Here is a 21,331-nt window from a genome sequence, read left to right as displayed (position 1 = left end):
CCAAAAGGCAAAGATTTCATCAGACATAATATCAATCATGCATGGACATTCTCCACTGAACAGTCATTATTTTCACAGTGCTAGTTGGGACAAACCATTATTGGAATCACATAATACGTGAGTGAAATACTAAGGGTGTAGGATCCAAGGGTTTTTTTTTCTGGAAAGGGGTGTGGCAAGTGGGGGGGGGGGGGGGGGGTCGAGGCATCTGAGGGAGATGGTACAAACCCAAAAAAGGAAACATAGTGGCACAAAATAGGAAAACAAAGTTTTTGGGGGTGTATTTCCCATGCTTCTCTCCCCTGTATGCAATACACAGTCAAGGTGATATACCTGATTTTTAGGTGATACGCAGTTGTTGGACATCATTGCCAGAACTGCAGTCTGGAATATTTCAGTTCTCTTGCTTTCTTCCATAATCCTTTGTTGGTTTTGTAGTAAAAGCATTTCCATGAGGTCTCCATTTGATGCCATTTTAGAATCACTTGAATTTGAGCCACTGACCGAAGATGTACTACTACCTGGAGATAAACGTCTTCTAGTTTTTGGTGGGACAATAACCTGTTCAAGATACAGCTCCCACTCGGGTTCCTCTCCACAGCCAGATGACTTTCCTTCCAGAATCATATCTGTCCATAGCTGCAAATGCTTTGTACTATATCTCCAAAGGATTCCTTTCTTCTCTAAATATCTTACCAAACTCACATGAATTTCATTCCACAGCTCATTATCGTTCTTTGAATCACTTCCTGTTCCCATGTCAAGTTTTCTTCTTCTTTTGGAAGGTATTGCACCTACAGCACATCAAAGAGTATATCATTAAGATTATATCATCAGTTAAATAATCAGTATGTCATCAGTTCAACAAAGCGAAAATATAAGCTTTGATTACCTACCAATGTCACCATCAGAAGAACATTTGCTGACCACTGGGCACGCAATACGGATTGAATTTGTACCACGATATTCTTCCTTGCACTTTTGAAGATCTTCATCATTCTTCAACACAACTGGACTTTTATTTCCCTTTCTCAACCAAGAAATGCCTTTTTTGGGGACATAACATGTTTTCATTTTCTTTTTTGTTCAGAAGATCAATAATATCTAGCAGTTTTGCATCGGTATCTACATTGTGTATAACTTCTGCAGATGATGACACCTTCCCTCCTTCTGTGGTATGAACAAAAACATCATATGTCTTTTTCACAAGACGAGGTGACCTCCTTGGGGTTTGTAGCACATATGATGTTGTGTCTAGGGATGTAAAAGCATCAATGTTACAAGAATTTTAAAATATCATTATTCTTGATGTGGAAGAGGGGTGGGTTTATAGACCCTAAGCAGTATAAAATGCCCACTCAGAGAAATTGTCCTAGGAACAAAACAAATATTTTTGCATAAGAAAAGACAGCTTAGTTTGTCCTAGCCTCCAGTTCAATTACTATTGGGAACTAAAGTGCAAAGGGTCTATAGCGTATTTATACTGAATACAAGTTTGAGGGAAAAATCGGTTTATGATATGCCATACAGGGTCCTGAACGAAGTCCTAATCCCATTTCCCAGTGTAAATTTTGGCTAAATCCCATAGTTTAAGATTCCAAAATCCCATCGAGTTTTTTTTCAAATTTTCAATCCCATGCCCATTTTTTTTTTTTTGCTTGTGAATCCCAACTCCACTTTTACCCCTTCGGGACCTGATAAACCCTGAACTGCAGTAAGATAATTTTGCTTACCATTTTTATCCAACTCCGCCGCCAAATACATCCTAGCTGTTCTCCCTGATTTCTTCTTGCCGCTTGGGTACTGTAAAGGATATTCCTTCAATAATTCAGAAATATCACCATCGCCATTCAGACAAATTATTGTCTTTCCTTTGGCGCGCTTGAAGTATAAACGCTTCACTCGTTGTCCGTGGCCATTTCGACGTATGTAATCCTCAACGCAGCAAAGTAGCGTATCATAAGTCATCCTGTGAGGAAGCAAGAAAGGAGTAGTCTCGGTTCCAGACACTTTTCCATCTTTGACTTGCAGGAATAGAGCTACCTCCCTCTGTAAGAAAGAGAATCGGATGAAATATTTACAGCTGCAAGCTTACGTCAAATGAGTCTACGAGGTTTTGACAAGGCAGTATATTTACGGGCAATATAAACTATAACACACTTGAGTAAAACATGCTTAGGAGAACGAAATTTTTTCTTACCTGATCTTCAATATTATCAACTATTTGAGTCTCCTCCAAGTCCGGTAACGGGATTGGAATATCCAGGAATTGAGAATCTTCCATGTCACCGGCCATTTTGTTTGTGAGGAAAAGAATCTTGTCGCTCGGCCATCGATCGGATTCCATTCGGTAGTTATCGTAATTTTGATTGACGGCAGCCAAAACGCATGTTTTGGGCTGGCGTCAAATTTGTCGAGGTCGAGTAATTATGAAAGGCGCTGTAAACTATAAGACGTCGTTTCAAGAAACCTCTTACTTCTACTTCTTGTAACTTGTAGGTTTGAAGGTTTTAAGCTCATTCAACAATGAATCAGTAAAATAAGAAATGCGAAAGATCAATTTTCACTCATACCATGAAAGTTCAATAAAAACCTCGAGTAGAAGAAACACATTTTCCCACCTAAGACCACGAGTCGATCCGCCCGATCTGTCACCCAACTCTAAATGCCGCTTTACTTCTGAATATCGGCAAAACAAGAAATGTTTTTAGTCATTCTCTGCTATTTAATAATTTGAAAGTCTCTTAAATGGATCCTTTTAAAGTAAGAAGAAGCTGAAAAGTATGCAGAAGCTTTAAGGATGGGATGTGTGTTCCATTGGAGTCAAGCGGTGTGGCGTAAGGTTAGAGTTGTCTAGCTTCAATCAGCTTTGAACATATATACAATATTTATCTCACTTGAGTTTGTTATTTTTCTGCAGGTGCAAGAACTTGGGCTGACCCTCCCTTATGAAAATGATTTTATCAGAAAACTCTTGGCTTTGCCATTTTTGCCAGCCACAGAAATTGAAAGAGTGTTCAATACATTGATGCAACAGGCGACTACAAGACCACTGCAAGATCTGGTAGAGTATATCGACAACCAGTGCGTATCTAGTGCCACCTTCCCTCCTGAAGAATGGAGCGTATACAGTCAAGCCATCCGCACCAACAATGATGTGGAGGGATGGCACAAAGGCTTGAACGGTTGCGCTTCTGGTAGAGTCCACCTTCTATTTTATTTGTTAAGGCTCTCCCTTCCCCAAATTCAATGAACATTTTACAAGTGTCAATATTTAAAAATCTGTTTCTGTGTGATCTTTGCGTTAGGTATTCAGCAAGTCACAATAGACTTTGATGCGGCCATTTGGGGGGCCATCAGAATGATTCTGCCTGGTGTCAAGATAAAGGGATGTGTCTTCCACTGGACACAAGCTTTGTGTAGAAAGGTATGTTAACTTATTATTCACTCATTCCTTGATTCAATCACTTCTTCTTTCATTCCCCCTTTTCACTTTTTTATTTACTTATTTCATCACTCACTCATTCATTCATTCATCCATTCTTTCTTTATTCATTTCTCATTGCAGGTTCAAGAATTCGGTCTTCAGACCCAATACAGAGAGGACAATGGGTCTTTCAAGTTCATAAGAAAGGTAATGGCTCTCCCTTTCTTACCTGCCTCAAAGATTACCATCATGTTCGAGAAACTCGAAAAAAAAGCATCAGGCAGAGCCTTGAAAAAGTTTGTGGAATATCTGAGGAGCACGTGGATAGAGAGCTTGGTCTGGCCTCCCTCATGCTGGTCTTGTGTTTAATATGGCAGTAAGAACAAACAACGATGTTGAAGGCTCGCATAATAGCCTAAACAGGCAAGCCAATGGGCGATGGGCAATGCCTTTCTACCTCCTAGTTGGCCTTTTGAATAGAGAGGCATGCATTACGGCAATAAACATTCGCCTCGTATCTGAGGGAAAGCTGAAAAGATTTCAGCGTAAAAGATATAGGCTCTTACAAGCCAAGTTGTTTTCCTTTTGGGAAGATTATGCGGAAGATCAAATTAATGAGTGGCAGCTTCTAAAACGCTGTGCCCACTTGAATGGGCCTAGAGCTGAGTGATTTAGTAGTAATAGTTGTTATTTTTAGTATTTTACTCCGGTTTTCATCTGAATAATATTGCTATATCAATGTATTTTTTTGTATTCACGACATAATTCAGCCTCTTTCGACTGCAATGTTTTTTGATAAATGTACTATATTTATTAATCTAAATGTATTTTAATAGTATTTTGGCTTTAGTTAATCGGGCAAAAGAAGATATTGCTTGGCCATGATAAGTCAGACTTGTCGGGTAGATTACTAAATTGGTTGTAATATTAGGTTGTTAATAAGACAACTCTAAACTAAATTTTATATAAATATATTCGTAATCTGGCGAGATCAGCTAGATACTTTGATTAAAGCGATGTGTAATTGTAAATAAGCTTAATTCTCCTAATGTTGTTAAAATAAACGATTTTTGTTTTGATGGATTTGTGTTTGTGATTTTTCAAACTGTTTGTATATTATGGTAATATATATTAATTAGTATCGAGAAATTCAAGTTACTGTTGGATTTGGACGAAAGCCAATTTAGCGGGTTTTCTTCATAAATTCAGTTTGATGACGGAAAAACTGTAAACATTCAACAGACGTTTGCAAATGGGAACAATTACCTTTATCATATTCAATCTATAAGACAAATTGTCATTTGTAGTTTCAACGTTAAGTTCTATTTCATCCGAAGCAGATCGCGACGCGCGCATCCGCTCCGCTCTTTCAATCACTAATACTTTCTTTTTTTCCTTCAAGTTTTTTCGATTGTCCATGTAGTTATATTTTTCCTGAAACTTGAAGTAATTTCAATGAGAAATAGTAAGTAAATACTCGTTCAGGTCTGCCTACACGCTCAGCGTGTTCACAAAGGTTCGTTCACAAAATGGGTAAATATATTTAAATAGCAGACTTCTATATAATTTGAAAACACATCTCACCCTCATGATATGTTTCATAAATACAAAATTTAAAGCATATCACATTTTGATGCTGGTCAAAATTGCAACAAGTCGAACTTGATTATGTTGCGGGTCGAACTTACCGGATCGAAAGTGCAACGGGGCGAAACTGTCCTCGGGCTGATCAACTGTAATTCGTTTTCACCTATTATCAAGTACTGAAGTCTGTTGGTATCCAAATAAAATACATGTATTTCAACAAAACATATTTTTTACCTTCAAAAATTTTTTAATCTCATAACAAATGAAATAAGAGAAATTAAATGTAAGATCAAATGTAAGATTACAAGATTAGTAAAGAGAAACATTGCAAATGAGTCAAAAGCTTTAAAAGAGAAGAAAACTGTTGTGTGACAACAAGATTCTTATATCTCCTTGAAACCATGTCCTCAATGAAAACAAAATACCAGGAATTTGTAATAATTCTTTGCTTGCTTGCCCAAATCCTCAGCAAAAACAAAAATTGGGTTTTATCTCCAAAGATAGTTCATTTAACCCTTCCTTCCCAAGACTCTGAAGGTGAAGCTGAAGAGTCATGGGCAGCAGTTCTTTATAACTTTGATCGACAAAAGTTTATCTATTCTTCCAAAACGAACTTTAGGTGAGTTCACACCCTACGATCGCAAGGGACTTGCAGTAATCTTTAGATTTGGAGAAATCTGATATCTCTTATTCTCATAATGACTTGTATTTATTTCGTATTTTAGTCTGACTACCGGGAGCCCGGCTTGGAGATGCTAAATCGGTAAAACGATCACGTTTCATATATTGATGACATTACATAATAATCGTAACTCAATACACCCATATACTGAAACGGTCACTACGTAATAGAACTTGTAATGCAATAGTGTTAGATGCCCCGTAAGAAGAGAGAAAGGAGAGAAGGGCTGAAACAAAATATAGTGACCCTTTTAAAACCTCGATTTTCTAGTCTTGCTTTAGAGTTAGGGCTCTTAAACCTGGATCAAGCGAATGAGTATAGATTAAACCAACTGAGGGAGCGCTGATTTCATAACTTGTGAGCAGTTCTCATGACATTTTCGGCAATTTCGGCAAGCTTGGTTTAAAGTTATGTGCGCCAGCAGTTGATGGGACACGTTTATAATTAACCTAGCCTGATCTGCCATTTTTCAATGAAAATAACAAAAGATCTTGACAGGTAGAAATGTTTTTCCCCCCGTTTTTTTCCAGAAGTGACTTTGACTCTAGTTGCTGAAGGAAAGACGGTTTTTAGGAGACGTCCGAGTTCTCTGTTATTATTTTCTATATTTTCTCTATTCTGAACCATAAGCCGGTAGCTCTTCGTATGTTTCGGCGATTGATATTTCTTCAGAGCCAACTTCATTGTTTCAAGTAGCCTGTCCTCAAAGTTCACGAAAATAATTCTTAGTTTATAATCGATAACAAACTCATTTCGTATTTTTTTTAATCATTTTTAATACTCACTATTATTGACGAACTCGGAACGTGTACATTTGAGTGCACGTTCGATGTCATGCTGGTTATGAATAAATTAAGTGTCCTATCAACTGCTGGCGCACATACAACGAATAAACCTCGCTTGTTTCAGCCCTTCTCTCCTTTCTCTCTTCTTAACGCGTGCGTTACGTATTTGAATTTGAATTTATCACGGTATTAAGTTACGCGTTACAAACACTGGTGTTCTATTACGTAGTGACCGTTTGTATATGGGTGTATTGAGTTACGATTATTAGGTAATGTCATCAACATATGACACCTGATCGTTTTACTGTGGTCTGACTCGAAGTTCATTCAAGATTCCAAGCGCAAACCAAAATCAAACGCAGAACGAAAATTGACTTCAATAGTCTTTTCGATGCGGCCGTAAAATCCAACAAAATTACACGAAAAATAGATAGTAATGATGAAAAGGTAAATTATACACCGTGAAAAGATGAAAAAACTTACTGACGTTTCGGACGCTAGTCCTTCGTCGGAGTAAAAGAGAAAGAAGTGGTAGAAAGGAGTGTATATATGATAGAATAAGACAAAAGAAACCAATGAGAGCAAGGTAGGCAAGGAAACAAAAACAAACAATCAAAAGACAAAAGAAAAGGTTAGTTGAAAATAAAGCGTTCATTAATCCCGTTGGGACTAAGAGTGCCCAATAGGTGAATAAGCCGCATTTCTTTGGTCTTGCGACAATCATTGTTGCCGTTAAGCAAAGAAAGACCGAAAACAATGAAGTCAGAAAGAGAATGGTTAGCTAGATTAAAATGGCGGGAAACTGGTTTGGTGGGATCGTTATTGCGAATATCATAAAGATGATTGCAAATGCGATCACCAAGACGGCGGCCAGTCTCGCCCACATACAAAAGATTACAGCGGGTACATTTAATACAATATACAACATTAGAAGTGGTACAAACAAAATGGTCAGTGATTTTAATGGTAGATTTAGGACCGACAACAGAAGTGTGAGAGGCTATGTGAGGACAAGTATAACAACGTTTACGAGAACAGCGAAAAGTACCAGGTTCTTTGTTAGAGGGAAGAACTCCCTTGACCAAGAAAGAACGGAGATTACGATCACGTTTATAGGAAAAGAGAGGGCGGTTGTTGAAAATAGCAGAAGTGCGAGTATCAGAGTCAAGCAGAGAAAAGTTGCGGTTAACAATGGGTTTAATGGAAATGTTAATAGGATGATACGTAAGAGTGAAAGGAATGCGGTCATTATAGGGACGAGTGTGAGGAGTGAGAGCGGTGGTACGATCAATAGTAGAAACTTTACGAATGGCGCGATCAACAACATGAGCAGGATAATTACGCTTAAGGAAGAAGGAACGCATCTCAGAACATTTAACAGAAAAATCAAGATCATCACTACACAAACGACGAAGACGAAGAAATTGCGAGAACGGAATAGCGTTAAGAGTGTGCTTAGGATGAGAAGACGAGTAGAGTAAATAAGAATGAGAGTCAGTAGGTTTGTAATGGACACTAGTGCTAAGACGGTCGTCATTAACACTAAGCAAGATGTCAAGGAAAGTGACTGATGTTTCACTAACCTCCCACGTAAAGTCTAAGGCAGGGTGAAAAGAGTTAACAAAAGAGATGAAAGAATCTAAGTCATTACGCGAACAAGAAGTAGCGCCAATACAATCATCAATATACCGTCCAAAAAACTCAGGTTTAGGTCCATTATATTGTTGAAAAACAAGGTTTTCGATATAACCAACAAACAAATTGGCATAACTAGGGCCCATCTTAGTACCCATAGCAACACCGTTTACCTGCCGATAATACCGATCACCGAAAGAAAAACAATTAAGAGTAAGAACAAGTTCAGCTAAGCGTAACAAAGTGGGAGTGCTGGGCTCGAGGACAGGACGAAGATCGAAAAAATGCTGAAGAGCACGAAGGCCCTCATCATTAGGAATAACAGTATACAAAGATTTGACATCCATAGTAAACAAAAGCTTAGAAGAGTTATCAGGAAAGCGAAAATCATTAAAAATACTAAGAGCGTGATTAGTATCCTTAATATAAGTAGGTAAAGACTGAACAATAGGCAACATGAGAGAATCTAGATAGCTAGAGATGAGTTCGGTGGGACAACTACAAGCAGAAACAATAGGACGACCAGGGTTGTTAGCTTTGTGAATCTTAGGAAGAAAATAGACGTGAGAAGTACGAGGAGTAATAACAAAAAGGTTTTTAGCAGTGGAGGGTAAAGAGCCATCAGAAATGAAAGAGTTAACAGTGTCTTTAACTAATTTTTGATTGTCAGGGGTAAGATCCTTATCCACTTCACAATAAAAAATTAGTATCAGAGAGTTGACGTAAAGCCTCCTGTTTATACAGGTCAGAACGCCAGACAACTACTGCACCGCCTTTGTCAGCGGGCTTAATAACAATGTCAGAACGATTGCGTAATTGACGTAAAGCCAACCACTCGTCCTTAGAAAGATTAGAATAACTGAGTTTACGGTTAAGATTGACATTAGAAATATCACGGCGACACTTATTGACAAAAAGATCAAGAGAAGAAAATTGTCCCTCGGGAGGGACCCAGTTAGACTTACGAGGACAAAGGCGCTCAAAGACATCACGTTCACAGTTAGAGTTAGAAGAGTCGGAGAAAAAAGCTTTAAGGCGAGTACGGCGAAAAAAAGATTCAGAGTCTTTCTTGACCTGAAATTCATCAGATTTCTTAGCAAGAGGAACGAAGTTCAAACCCTTGCTAAGAACTGAAATTTCAGAATCAGAAAGAGGTAAATCTTCGGGAATGGTGACAACGGAATGACTGAAGACATTGTGATTGCTATGTTCAACATGTGTAAAAGGATCAAAACCAACAAGAGACACAAACTTATTACGCTTAGTAACAAACAAAGACTGGTACAAACGGCGGTTAAGAGTAAGAATGTGATTACGAATGGAGGAAACTAACACTGCCGGACAGACATTAGACAAGTCTCTGAGGCAAGCAGCAGTATCAAGAGTGAGGGCATCACGTTTACGCCATTCGTAAAGTTTCTACTATTGATCGTACCACCGCTCTCACTCCTCACACTCGTCCCTATAATGACCGCATTCCTTTCACTCTTACGTATCATCCTATTAACATTTCCATTAAACCCATTGTTAACCGCAACTTTTCTCTGCTTGACTCTGATACTCGCACTTCTGCTATTTTCAACAACCGCCCTCTCTTTTCCTATAAACGTGATCGTAATCTCCGTTCTTTCTTGGTCAAGGGAGTTCTTCCCTCTAACAAAGAACCTGGTACTTTTCGCTGTTCTCGTAAACGTTGTTATACTTGTCCTCACATAGCCTCTCACACTTCTGTTGTCGGTCCTAAATCTACCATTAAAATCACTGACCATTTTGTTTGTACCACTTCTAATGTTGTATATTGTATTAAATGTACCCGCTGTAATCTTTTGTATGTGGGCGAGACTGGCCGCCGTCTTGGTGATCGCATTTGCAATCATCTTTATGATATTCGCAATAACGATCCCACCAAACCAGTTTCCCGCCATTTTAATCTAGCTAACCATTCTCTTTCTGACTTCATTGTTTTCGGTCTTTCTTTGCTTAACGGCAACAATGATTGTCGCAAGACCAAAGAAATGCGGCTTATTCACCTATTGGGCACTCTTAGTCCCAACGGGATTAATGAACGCTTTATTTTCAACTAACCTTTTCTTTTGTCTTTTGATTGTTTGTTTTTGTTTCCTTGCCTACCTTGCTCTCATTGGTTTCTTTTGTCTTATTCTATCATATATACACTCCTTTCTACCACTTCTTTCTCTTTTACTCCGACGAAGGACTAGCGTCCGAAACGTCAGTAAGTTTTTTCATCTTTTCACGGTGTATAATTTACCTTTTCATCATTACTGTTTCATTAGAAACACCGACGCAGCTCACACTAGTTTTTAGCTAGTTATATCGAAAAATAGATAATTTACCACAAAACATTGATAAATTCCCAAAGAAGCATTAAAGCATAATTTATTTGGGTTATTTAAGTTTTTTCAAGCAATAAATCGTTCAACTTCAAGCTAAATTGTTGAGAATGAATCCCGCCAAAACATGGCGACAAGCAACCGAACTCTTTACGCTCAATTCAACTCTAAAATATCGCTCTAAATAAATAAATTTACCAATAAATGTCTAATATAATAGTTAATTTACCTTTAGGATGCAGTATGACCCCGTAAAGATCCATATTTGAGGATAAAAAGAAGGATTTTTAGTCAGAAAATATTCACACAACAACTTTTCTCGTCGACTGCTCCTCTGATACCACGTGACTACCTCGTTTACATGTCAAGACAAACCAAAACCACGGGGGAGGGGAGGGATTGATTCATGGTTCACAGTGACTTTGTAACATTTTTCGGAGCGAAAATAAAATATTTCCGACAAACAAATCAAAAATATCTTTTTCCAAACGCACTACAACGATTATAAGACACTTTTATTTTATTTTCATGAGAAAGTAAATCAATTAAACAAAATAAATTCTTGCTAAATTTCCCGCTAAATTTTTAAAGTTCTGAGTGTGATACAACTAGCCTGCGTCACATCCGGAATTTTCTTCGTCATTTTCTTCGTCATTTTCTTCGCAGGCTATGATACAACACATTGAATCAATGATTCTATCTCGGGAAATCGTGTACTATCTCGCACCCAACACGATCAGATGAGTTTCAATCGTAATGCGGTAAACGATCAGATTGGACATCGTGCACGGTCAGTTATGGATATCGTGCACGAATACGTAATAGACCTTATTCGTGGGGTGACAATGTTTTCCCAATTCAGTGTGGCAAACCTCTAGGTGAATGAAGAGCTATTGTTTTGAAACTCGTCGGGATATCATCGTTATTCCTTTCGTATCCTTTGGGATACTCCTGAATTTTTCGAAGAGTAAAAACAAAAGAAAATTAATCCCCTGGAGGTTCGTCACACTGAATTGGGAAAACATTGTCACACCACGAATAAAGGTATATTACATCAATCACTTTTCGGTTTGGATTTGCTTTCAACTCATTCCTTTTGCTAGTACGTCCCCAACAAATGTTCGTACATATGATATCATATGGAAAACGATTGAATGAAAAACGGTATCAGGTTTTTAACAACATCACTGAATGTTTTAAAATCCCGCGGCCTTTAGATAACGGCCTTTTAACTGTATTTGTATTTTAATAATATTTGTAAAATATTTGTACCCGATCACCTAAGACTCGAAGAGAGGCCGTGCTTGTAATTTGTTGAATGTAAATGTAAATGTAGATATAATCCTCATACTCATTAATACTCCCCCTATCAATGGTTAGACTGCGACCTAAGTCCCTCTATTTCCCTTGGTCACTTCGGTGATCGGACGAGAACCGGTTTTTTCTTGGTGGTATGGCCGTAGACAGATAAGATTGCACAACTTAAGCTATTTTATGCTGCATCACGATTTCAGCGGCTGCAAACTTTTCAGTAGTATGTTATGTTGCGTACGGGCCGGATTTTTGACGGGGAAGGGGACGGGGAAGGACGGGGAAGGACGGGGAACATTAATTATTCATCGATCATTAGCATAAAACGACGGGTAGGTATTGTTTCGGGTTACCATGACGACCAATTGACGTCATAAGACTATTGTTGACCGGTATGAACAAGTCTTTGTTTCGGGAATGGTGGGCCAGTGATGGGCACCTCCATTGTTTATTAAATCGTTACCATAAAATGACGGGGAGACTATTGTTTATTAAATCATTACCACAAAACGACGGGTAGGTATTGTTATGCAAGTTTGTGCAAGTGTTTGTTTAGCAATCCAATTTATATAGCGCGGGGATTTTGAATTTTATTCCAAAACTCAACCAACCAAGCAGGCAAGACCTAAAAAAATTACTTTTGAGAAACGCAATGGCTACGTTATTCCAGCTAGGATCTCGAGGATATCATGCTACCGTCAATGAATTCAAAGGGCAGATCCTGATCCACATCCGAAAATACACTGATTTTCCTGACGCGGAAAAGGTTCCAACAAAGTATGGAGTATCTCTTTCCATTCAAGAGTTTGAAGAATTGAAAAAAGTCATCGCGGACTTGAGTGAAATGGTCAACGTTATGGCAGAAACGAGTCCTATATCCACCCAACCCGGAGATCAAACAAGAATTCAGAACCAACAAGTAATTGATCCACGAGCTACGAACCCTAAGTCAAAAGATTTCGCTAAAAGACAGCAAGGAGGCAAAGAAAATGAACCTCCCAAGAGCGACGAGTCTAAGGACGCATTTAAAGATATTCCATAGAATATATGACGTTTAACGCGGTAAGGCAGATACACTGGCGAGACTTAAAGGAGGGCGTTACCTACGAAATAAAAAATTACGTAGCCTTTGAAGACAGGCTACGATTGTTATTGGCGCATGAGGGTGTCACGTACAGCCTGTGGGCGCCGGATCGCGTCCGATACGTCATCGAAGGACGGGAGTTTACGCATCTGTGGTCGTATGGTAAGAAGGATGGCCGCTGGGCGTTTGACGTCGCAAAGTGCGTCCTTTCTTCGCCTCTATGTGGTTAGACGCGTCTAAAGCGTCGTTTAAGTGGGGTTCGTCGACAATGAGGGTCGGCGACTCTTTTTTAATACAGTCAGCAGGGGGTTCGCATGTAATACAGTCCATATATACTTAAAGAAGGAATGCTGATATATCCATCACAGAATGTTAAATGGTGGCTAAGACTTTGTTAAGGAAGGTCGGAAACTATCTCAGAAACCATCCCAGAATGTTAAGTGGTGGTTAAGACTTTGTTAAGCTACCCACCAAACTCCTTTGAGAAATGCCTCAGAATGTTAAATAGGGGTTAAGACTTTGTTAAGAGACAGTTGAATATGTGCTCCTCCTCTCTTACGCATCCACACCTCCCACACTGCTGCCTCCAGTATTCCCTGTTAGTTCATGGGACACCTTCTAACGCGTCAAAACGGGGTAGCGTCCTGCTTATCTTCCTAAAGTAGTCTATTCGATTCCTTAGGTAATCATCCTTATGTTCACAACGACTCATCAGATCGCCGCACTGGTAACAATCCACTCCTTCCAGATCGTATACTTCTCTGCAAAGAATTGGTATTTCTTCTCATGTCATTTCTTATGTGTCTGAAGACGTTGGCGGCTACTAAGAACCTTATTACAGTAACTACACTGCGTAGTTCTACGGCAAACCCCGTTTTTGACGTGGTACTGCAGCTTCTGAAGAGTGCTGAACTCCCTATTACAGTCATTGCAGGCCTTACTAATTGGCTTCTTTGTGCAAACTCCATGCCGAACATGGTATTGCAGTCTTTGTTTGGTACTAAATACCTTCTTACAATTAAAGTGGACGGAGAGACGGTGGATTTCAACGGACGTAAGATCAATCTTGTTTTGGAATTCATATAATGGGTCGAACTGAGGACAAACTTAAAAGGATTTACTATGGGCCCGAAGGCTATTGGAAAGGAGCGTCGGCCATCAAGAAACTCGCGACCGCGGCCAGGGTATCAGATGAAACGGCTAAGAACTGGCTAAGAAAACAAACCCTCTGGCAGGTTTATCTTCCCGTGCCTAAGTACGTCCCCAGGCCCAGCTTTACCGTAAATACCCCCAATGAAGTTCATCAGGCGGATTTGCTTTTCTTACCGCACGACAAGGTGAGAAGAAAGACCTATAGGTACGCTTTGACCGTAGTCGATATCGCAAGCAGATATAAGGACGCCGAACACATAACCAGCAAGGATTCTGGGGAAGTCGCAGAAGCCCTAGGTAGGATTTATAAGCGCGTCTTGAAATGGCCTAAGCTGCTGCAAGTGGATGCGGGGACAGAGTTCATGGGCGTGGTTACTAAGACCATGAAAGACCACGACACAAAGATTAGGAGAGCCGAAGCAGAGTACCACAGGGGTCAGAGCATCGTCGAAAGATTCAATAAGACCCTGGCCGAGCGTCTCTTTGGATACCAGTATTGGAAAGAGCTGGAAGATCCCTCCAAACGCAACAGGGAATGGACTCAGAGGCTCCCCCAGGTCGTCGCGGCCTTAAATAACGAGGCGGCCAGGGCTACGGGAATAAGACCCAAGGATGCTATGAAAAAGAAACATGTGAAACACAAGTCCTACGTCAGAAGTTCAAGGGCGGTCGGACTGAAGGAAAAAAAGCTCCCCCGCGACATAGTGGTCAGATACCTCTATCAGCCGGGGGAACTCGAAGGTGGCAGTAAGAGAGCTACGGATCCTAACTGGTCCCTGGAAACGTATGAGCTTTCGAAGTCCGTCACCAAGGAAGGGCAACCCGTGTTGTATTACCTAAATGGCCCAAGTCGTGGATTTGTCAAGGAAGAGCTGCTCATAGTCCCCAAAGACTCAGAGTAGTGCTGCTCCACGCGCACGATTACACTCTAGGCATGTCCGTCTTACATTGCCTCTACAATGCCCGCGTTTTTTATTTATGCGATCCGCGGAGAACTGCTGATCGTCATTCGGGTCAAACCTCCATAGTAGTGGTATGTTACACTTGGCACACCTTGCCCCTTTCTTATAGACGTCGTCCACGCATAGGTCGAACGTCATATTTTTTTCTTCGTCGTGCCGCTTGTAGCGAAGGAGTTTTTTGGCAATGTTCTCCTTAGCTACGTCTTCGGGGGTTCTGTCATAACGCAGTTGCGGACCCCAGGCTCTTTTCAGCTGTTTGGCGTACTCTACGCGGCTTACGGCGGTGTAGATAAGGTTGCTCCAACACAGCCGCTGGTCTATGATCCATAAGGTTTCCTTTATGGTAAGTCCTTGCGCGCTGTGGACTGTCATGCAATAGCCCAGGCGCCAGTCTGGATGGGAGGTTATTTTTTCCACCTTTTCTATGGGTACCCAGGCTTTATCGTGCGTTACTGCGTTCTGCAGTTGGATGTTGGTACCGGGTACGCAAACGTCGCGGCGCTGCATGCGGGTGTCGTGGGGCTTGTAGCAAACGGGCACGGAATGCGTAGGGAAGCGCTCTTGGTGTATTTTGAGTAAGTCTGTCTGTATGCGAGATTGTGCCGCGCGCTTACTACTTAGCACCAGATCCTCAGGATGCCAAGAATACATGAAGTCTTCGTAAGACTTTGCTCGTACCCTCTTACGTAACACCTTAGATTGTTCGGCGTCGCTACGGCCCCTTAATTCTGCCTTTAATTTCCTAACTTGATCCTTGCTACGGTAGTCTGTGTTAATTTCTTCATGATAGTCTACCATTTCTTTTAACCATTCATGGGGCATTTCTCCGGCTATAGGAGGTGGTTGACATGGATCTCCGGCGAACATTACTTTACATTTTCCGCGGAGGAAGTCTACGAATTCTTGTAGGATTTCCAAAGGAACGGTGCAAATCTCATCCCAAAGTATCACCGAAGGGATGTCGTGAATAGCTTCCGGTACCCACTTTTGACCATTCCAGCGAAAGAAGCTGTGGTACGTTTGAGCGTCGTGGCCCATTTCGCAGAGTTTTCTTTTCAAGCGGTGCGTTGGAGTTAGCACCTTTATCTTAGGAAAGAGTTCTAACACACGCGTCGTCTTACCGCTGCCTCCCGTACCGTAAAGGTAAGAGAAGCGTTGGTAAGAGATTGGGTCCGCAACTGAAGGTAGGGGGTCCGCAGTGGGGGTTACGGAACCACGGGTGTGTTCTCCGTGATATTCTACGCGGCCTCTCCAAGCTTTGATCTCCTCATCTTTGACGCGCCATTGTCCACTTTCCGCTAACTCGTCTTCTGTGTAGAATTCTTTCATCTTCTCTAAGACGTGCGGTTTCACGTACAAGGAATCCGTAGCTACGCGTGGAACGTCCTCTTTGTCAAACCGTAGGAGCATTGCTAAGAGGTTGATATGCGCATATGCGAGCATACTGGCGCGCAGATGGTAATACTGTGGTCGATGGTCCTGGTAGTAACACAAAGCATTCCACTTACGTTCTTTTTGCTCGACTCTATGAAATAGTCCCATTTCTCCACGGACACCATTGTTCCTTGTTCATGGGCGCGTTTGATGAGGAAACTGAGTTCGCCTTCGTCCGTTATTAGGCGTCTTTGCATATGTTTCTCACCCTCCTTAGCACCTTGCGTGAACTTTCCTATGACGATTCTCGCGGTTGGGTTGTGCTCCAGTAACCACTTCGTGAAGCTACTGTGGCAAAGTATGACTTCATGCGCGGTGTATTTTAGCAATTGGCGCTCTTCGAGGAACTTTAACAATGGTACGGGTATCCATTCTTTCTCCTGAAGATGCTTACCATACCAAGCGTACATTATGGGGTGTAAGCCCTTTGCTAACTTCCAAGAGGTCAGCCTTACGAATCCCGTAGCTGGCGCGTCGTAGTGGCCGTCTAAGGACACGCGAAAGAACTGTGAATCCGGGTGGCCGTAACGGTCGTAGTATTCCTTACAGTCACCAAGGCCTTTTAATGACGCAGGATAGCAGTGCTTCATGTCTAGGGAAACGTATTCTTCTTCGTCGTACTCCATGTTCCAAAGACCGCCGTGGCCGTGCCACGAGACTGAGATCGTTCATTTTTATTCTCGTTTTTCAAACCACGCTCCTATTTCTAGTATCAGTATTAGTCAACATTTCATATCAATTAATGGGGAAGCACGAAACCTCGGAGTTATTTTTGACAGACATCTTACTATGTTTAGTCATGTGAATAATCTATGCCGCACAGTCTCATTAGCAATTAGAAATATTGGTAGAATTAGGAAGTATCTTGATCAAACGAGCACAGAACGCCTAGTACATGCTTTTGTGACGTCTAAATTAGACTACTGCAATAGCGTCTTGCATGGTTTACCTACAAAGCAATTAAATAAGTTGCAGCGCTTGCAAAATTCAGCTGCCAGACTAATAACTAAAACTAAGCGCAGAGAACATATAACTCCTGTTTTACGCCAATTGCATTGGCTGCCTATTAAGCAAAGAATAACTTTTAAGGTCTTACTAATTACTTTTAAGATTATTAACGGTTATGCACCAACATATTTAAACAGTTTATTAGAATCTTATACACCTAAGCGCACTTTACGCTCTGCTTTTAAGAAGCTATTGATAGTTCCTAAATCATTTACATCTACTTATGGCGATAGAGCATTCTCTATCGCTGCGCCTAAGCTCTGGAATAACCTACCAGAAATAATAAAAAATGTTGAGACTGTTAAACAGTTTAAATCTTTAGTTAAAACATATCTTTTCAAAGAAGCTTTTGACTGATCTATTGCGTCCTTACGAAATACAGATTATTGTGCTATATTAATTTTAACCCTATGTGGTTTTAACCATACTTTTATATTAGCTATATATTAATTAATTTGTTTTAGAGTATCATTATTATAACATTTTAGTCTAGTTATCTATATATATATATTATAATTATTACGTCTTAATTATAGTTTATTTGTGATACACATTGTAAACGCATTGAGGCGTAGCGAAATGCGTCATAAAAGCTGTAAATTAAATTAAATTAAATATATTTCAAATCACCTAATTGTATGCCAGGCTAAAAAGTAAAGTTTTCAAATGACGCTTAAATGTTTTAACATCAGTTATTGCTCGCAATTCAAATGGAAGGTCATTCCAAAGTGCAGGCGCAGCTGCAACAAACGCGCTATCCCCTAAGGTGGCCCGTGTGCGAAAACTAGGATAAGCTAGCAATATTCCTGTAGATGAACGCAGATTGTAGTTGCCTTGACTCTTGATTGAAATCAATTCTTTTATGTACGGTGGCGCGAGACCATGAATGGCCTTAAATGCGAATAGCAGTATCTTAAAGTGTATACGGTACCTAACTGGTAGCCAATGCAGCTCGCGCATCAGGGGCGAGATATGACAAAACCGCGGGGCGCAGCATACCAACCTTGCCGCAGTATTCAAAACTCGTTGCAGTTTATGCAAATGCTTTGCAGGTAAACCATATAACAAACTGTTACAGTAATCAACGTGTGATGTTACAAATGCATGCATCAAAGCTTTTGTGTCCTCTGGACTTAAAAACTTACGTATGCGGTTGATATTATGCAGATGTTAGAAAGCCGCACCAGAAACTTTACTGATATGAGTATTCATGTTGAAAGTGCTATCAAACCAGGCCCCTAAATTCCTTACACTTTGCAAAAAGCTAAATATTCGTTCAGTATACGCTTGAATATGGATATGCATACCTCAAGTGTTCTGGAGTATTCGGTGATATGTTGACCCGTAGAACGCAACGCCATACATGCGTGTTCAAATCGCATACATACTGTTTTGTCCATATTCGATTGGTATACTCATGACTGACCCGATGAATTCCGAACAGGATACTCAAGAAAACGTATCATCCGTTGCATGTGGAAAGGGTATGCAATACGGATACTACAGTTTATTTTAAAAATGCAAGGGTATTCTTGGTTTTTCTATCTTCAAACCTTGAATGTTATCGCGTATTTCATTTGAATACGAAGTGGTATTCCAAGTCAGCCGTTTTTTCATTTTTATTCGTCCCCGTACCATGTTTTACAAATAATATTATATGCACACACCTGATTGCAAGGACGTTGTAATAAGAAAAATAGCACAAGTAATTTAGTGAGAAAGGAATCAATAAATTACAAGGCAAAATAGTTTAGCTTCAGTGTTCTTCCCATGTCCTCTAATTTATTCCCATCCCACTAAACTAAAAAAGTCATTTTTCCTTATGACAACCTTCTTGCAATTAGGTTTATTTTATATTATCATATCAAGAAACAAGGTATTTTTGGTTAGTATGACATTTTATTATAAATATATGAAACGAACTTGAACAATATAAAAAAAAATACATTTCTTGCACAAAAATATTGTTTTATAATATTTAAATATATATCAGAAATATGTAAAGAACATTTCTTTCAAATCATGCATTAATGTCGTTATAAAAATTAAAATGTCATAAAAAGTATTTAAATAGATATAAAGGATTGGAAACTTGTATTGATATCGGAAAAATATGTACATTCGGAACTCTACATTATAATTACAATAACATGAGCTAGGAGGCTAATATAATTTTTGTTGTATTATTTATACTGTTTCAAAGTTTCCCAATGATTTTTACAAACTTAAACAAGATTTCAAGGTCATTGCAAAACTTGCATAATAAGAAATGGATACTACAACCATGGTAAAATATAATACAACTTCCTTGGTAAAATGTTCATTTCACTGTTCTGAAATGAGCTTGTATCTAAATGGTTGTGCAAATTATATAATTATGTACATCTAACAGTCAATATCTTGAATTAATCCTTTCTTGACTTTCTTTTTGGTGCTTTTCTGGGGGACTTCGACTTTGACCGCGTTACCCTGCCAATCACATTGTCTCTTGTTCTTTTCCTTAAACAGAAAGAGCTTATGTTATCAAGATCCTGCTACATTAAAAAAGATTATCATATACATAACTAATTTATTTGGGTGAAATCCAAAAAGAGCACGTGTGTGTGTGTGTGTGGGGGGGGGGGGGGGGGGGGGGGTCACATGACGGTACTTGTAAACCTCGTACAGCTCAGGTTATTAGTACTCTTTATTTTATGACATTTCTTCTCAGTTTCTTGAAGTGCACCTAAAACCTTCAGGATCTCCTTGTGATGTATAAGTCCTTTGAAAATGACTAAGGATGCAGTTTTCCATTTGGTGTTACACTTTTTTCTTGTCAAGATATTTAATATTGGAGTTTGAAATTGATGACGTCATTACAGGGATATAAGAGAAATACAAATCATACAAGGAATATTTTCCTGAAAATTAGCTTAACTCAGTTGAAACTTTACTCTTATAATGTACCAGGGACAACCATGGAAACTACTTTGTACACAGGCTCCTTCTCAAGAAAGAGTAAAAATCCTCAATTTCTGGCTTTTTCAACTAAACTTCTATCAAAAATCCAATGTAGACCACAGATTAGTTGAATGGGGAAAAAGATCATAGCACGACAAAGTCATGACTTAACCAACAGCTGGTAAAAATGAGGATTTGGAGTTTCTCTTGAGGAGCCTAGATACTAAGTAGTTTCCATGGCAAACACACCAAATTGTTTGTTATCCCAGGAACATAATTAAAAAGGTTCAATTGATTTGATCTTTTCTAGTAAGGTATTTTTCCTTTCATGGTTTGTGTTTCTCCTAGACCCATATGATGTAATACATACAATACGAGTGGCCGATCTGTATACGATATACAACCATGAGCCGAAGGCGAGTGATTTTATATCGTATACAGATCAGACACTCATATTGCATATTACTTATGAAGCATCTAGATTAACTCTCTCAGGTTTTAAAGAAATTTTAACAATAAAAGTCAATAATAACAAGAAAATCCAAGTTGAAGTTTATGCAAGTGAACAGAATTTTGCAGATATACAACTCTCTTCATGATTATGATTATCTATTGCATCATCAATTTCGAACTCCATTATTAAATATGTTGACAAAAAAAAGATATCATCAAATGGAAATTGCATTCTTGCTTTTTGTCAAAGGGCTTTGATATCACAAAAAGATCCTGTAGAGGTTTGGTGCACTTTAAATTCCTTCCAGGTGAAATTAAAGGAGCTTACCTGCCAGTCCTCCGTACTGGAGATGGACTTCTTGATGGCAAATGTTCAAGTGTTGACACAATATTTCTTTAAGTGAAAGACAGAAAAGGATATACATTAATATGACGTTTGTTCACAGTTCCTTAAATTCCTCCCAGGTGAAATTAAAGGAGCTTACCTGCCAGTCCTCCGTACTGGAGATGGACTTCTTGA

At 39.5% G+C, this 21,331-nt stretch overlaps 1 protein-coding gene and 1 pseudogene across 1 annotated transcript in view; one reads left to right on the top strand and one right to left on the bottom strand.

Moving 5' to 3' along the window:
• Positions 1-2,800: 2,800 nt before the first annotated feature.
• LOC116290391 (uncharacterized) lies at positions 2,801-4,097 on the top strand (annotated as a pseudogene).
• A 15,576-nt stretch (positions 4,098-19,673) lies between these two features.
• LOC148904254 (uncharacterized) overlaps positions 19,674-21,331 on the bottom strand; it is a 100,110-nt gene continuing 98,452 nt past the window's right edge. The window contains exon 8 of the mRNA XM_089025523.1: positions 19,674-19,917. Within this exon, the coding sequence (XP_088881649.1) occupies positions 19,824-19,917 (94 nt within the window). The 3' untranslated portion in view covers positions 19,674-19,823. The remainder of the gene's footprint in view (positions 19,918-21,331) is intronic.

Source organism: Actinia tenebrosa, unplaced genomic scaffold (assembly GCF_029948245.1).
Source record: "Actinia tenebrosa isolate PJP-AT-01 unplaced genomic scaffold, QUT_ActTen_1.0 utg3850__unscaffolded, whole genome shotgun sequence".
Taxonomy (NCBI): Eukaryota; Metazoa; Cnidaria; class Anthozoa; order Actiniaria; family Actiniidae; genus Actinia; species Actinia tenebrosa.
Note: the sequence above shows the minus strand (reverse complement) of the source record. Positions and strands in the feature narration are given on the sequence as shown.